This window comes from Austrofundulus limnaeus, unplaced genomic scaffold, assembly GCF_001266775.1.
Source record: "Austrofundulus limnaeus strain Quisiro unplaced genomic scaffold, Austrofundulus_limnaeus-1.0 Scaffold1112, whole genome shotgun sequence".
In the NCBI taxonomy this organism is placed as follows: Eukaryota; Metazoa; Chordata; class Actinopteri; order Cyprinodontiformes; family Rivulidae; genus Austrofundulus; species Austrofundulus limnaeus.
In genome coordinates this window covers 101,879-103,729 of record NW_013953514.1, presented here as the reverse complement: position 1 = coordinate 103,729, position 1,851 = coordinate 101,879, and the positions used below count along the sequence as shown (strand labels likewise).

General features: G+C 43.0%; 1 protein-coding gene across 1 annotated transcript in view; it reads left to right on the top strand.

Moving 5' to 3' along the window:
• Positions 1-51: 51 nt before the first annotated feature.
• Positions 52-1,851, top strand: part of LOC106534185 (casein kinase II subunit alpha) — a gene marked incomplete at its 5' end in the record, with an annotated part of 13,371 nt that continues 11,571 nt past the window's right edge. The window contains 3 exon segments of the mRNA XM_014030751.1: positions 52-325; positions 415-526; positions 634-735. Of these exon segments, the coding sequence (XP_013886205.1) occupies positions 225-325; positions 415-526; positions 634-735 (315 nt within the window).

Here is a 1,851-nt window from a genome sequence, read left to right as displayed (position 1 = left end):
AATTTGGAGAATGTATCAGAACTTTTTAACTATCTATCACTTTTTCACCAGCCATCCCACAATCCTCTGGGGGGCCCTCCCCCTCCCCTTCCCCCTGTCCTCAGGCAAACCCCTTTCCCGTTGGGATCACCCCCTGCCTTTCCTGTCTCCCCCTTTCCTCTCATTCTCCCATCAAACCATCTTCTGCTGCGTGATCTCCCACCACCTCTGCCAAGCTGTCCGACATGTCTGGACCCGTGCCAAGCCGGGCACGAGTGTACACGGAGGTCAACACTCATCGGCCGAGGGAGTACTGGGACTATGAGTCCCATGTGGTTGAATGGGGGTAAATACCTTGGTGGCATCAGTTTTGTCATTATGCCTGTCAGCAAGAGCCCTATAATTTTTCTGATTTATAACATGTTTTCTGTAAAGGAACCAGGATGACTTTCAGCTGGTACGCAAGTTAGGACGTGGAAAGTACAGTGAAGTCTTCGAGGCGATTAACATAACTAATAACGAGAAGGTGGTAGTTAAGATCCTCAAGGTACATCTACGCACCATGACCAACCCTGAACATGACCCACTCTGTAAATTATTAGACATCTTCTCTTCAGTGTCATTTGTCTCATCATGTTTTGTCTGTTTCTTTAGCCTGTGAAGAAAAAGAAAATCAAGCGTGAAATCAAGATTTTAGAAAATTTGCGTGGAGGTCCTAACATCATTTCCCTCGTCGACATYGTAAAAGACCCTGTAGTAAGTATTGTCTTTGTGAGACCATTGAGTTACTTGAATATTTATTTAAATTAGACATTTTTAGCTTAAACTTTAAACTGTTGTAAAGTTCTGAAATCTGATTGCTGTACTGATAGCATGGCGGTCCTTCCAGCTGTGTCAGCTTGTTGATTACGCTTGGTCTTGGGAATTATGTTTTTGTAAGTACTCTAGTAATACTGGCCTGCCTATGGCTAGGTGCTTGTGCATGTAGTTTTTACAGTATTAATGTGTYGGGACTCTCCCTAAAAACAGTTCAACATGACACATCAGTGTATGAATGTGATTGGCACTGACTAGTCTCCATAGTTGACTGTACATGTTAGCTCTGTAGGAGATCTAGCAGAGTGCTGTGTGAATGGATAAATAAGGACACAGATTGTAGTGTGAAGCGCTTTGAGTATCCTGGTTGAGTAGAAAGATGCTAAACAAGTACAGTCCATTTACCGTTTACACAATAAGGATGAGATGGTAAATACAAAAATAAAATGTGTCAGTAATACAAGTTTACCATAAAAACAGAGCAACTTTCTGGTCCCGATCAAAGGCTACGTTCACACTGCAGGCAAATGCGACCCAAATCCGATTTTTGTTTTTGCCCCTTGTGACCCATATCCGTTTTTTATGACAGTCTGAACACGACAAATCTGATTTATTTCARATCCAACCCAGGCCGTTTCAGTATGTGGTTCTAAATCGGATACATATCTGATGTTTTCAAAGCGACTTCAGTGTGAACGCTCATGTCACATTCCACCGGACTTATCTTCAGAAGCTGCAGTTAGCAGAAACTTGAAGCCAGAGTTTCTTAAATGTGTCCAGAAGGTCCGGGAGTTTATATTATTATTAATTCAACTTGAACGGTGCAGTTTTAGCTAACCTCTGATTACGAGCTGATGAGCGGCCCAAGATAGGTCCGCTCGCTGAGCTTCACTCTAACTCCGGCAGAAGCAGTGGGTCGAGTGGGTGGAGTTTAAACACAATCTCTATGTGTTTTTATTATCAGTCGGATCACACACCGGCTGACAGGTGAGGAGCAGAGCCAGCTGCTCCAAGCTGAGGTGTTTTTATTTATTTATTTATTTTCTTCCCGGTTTT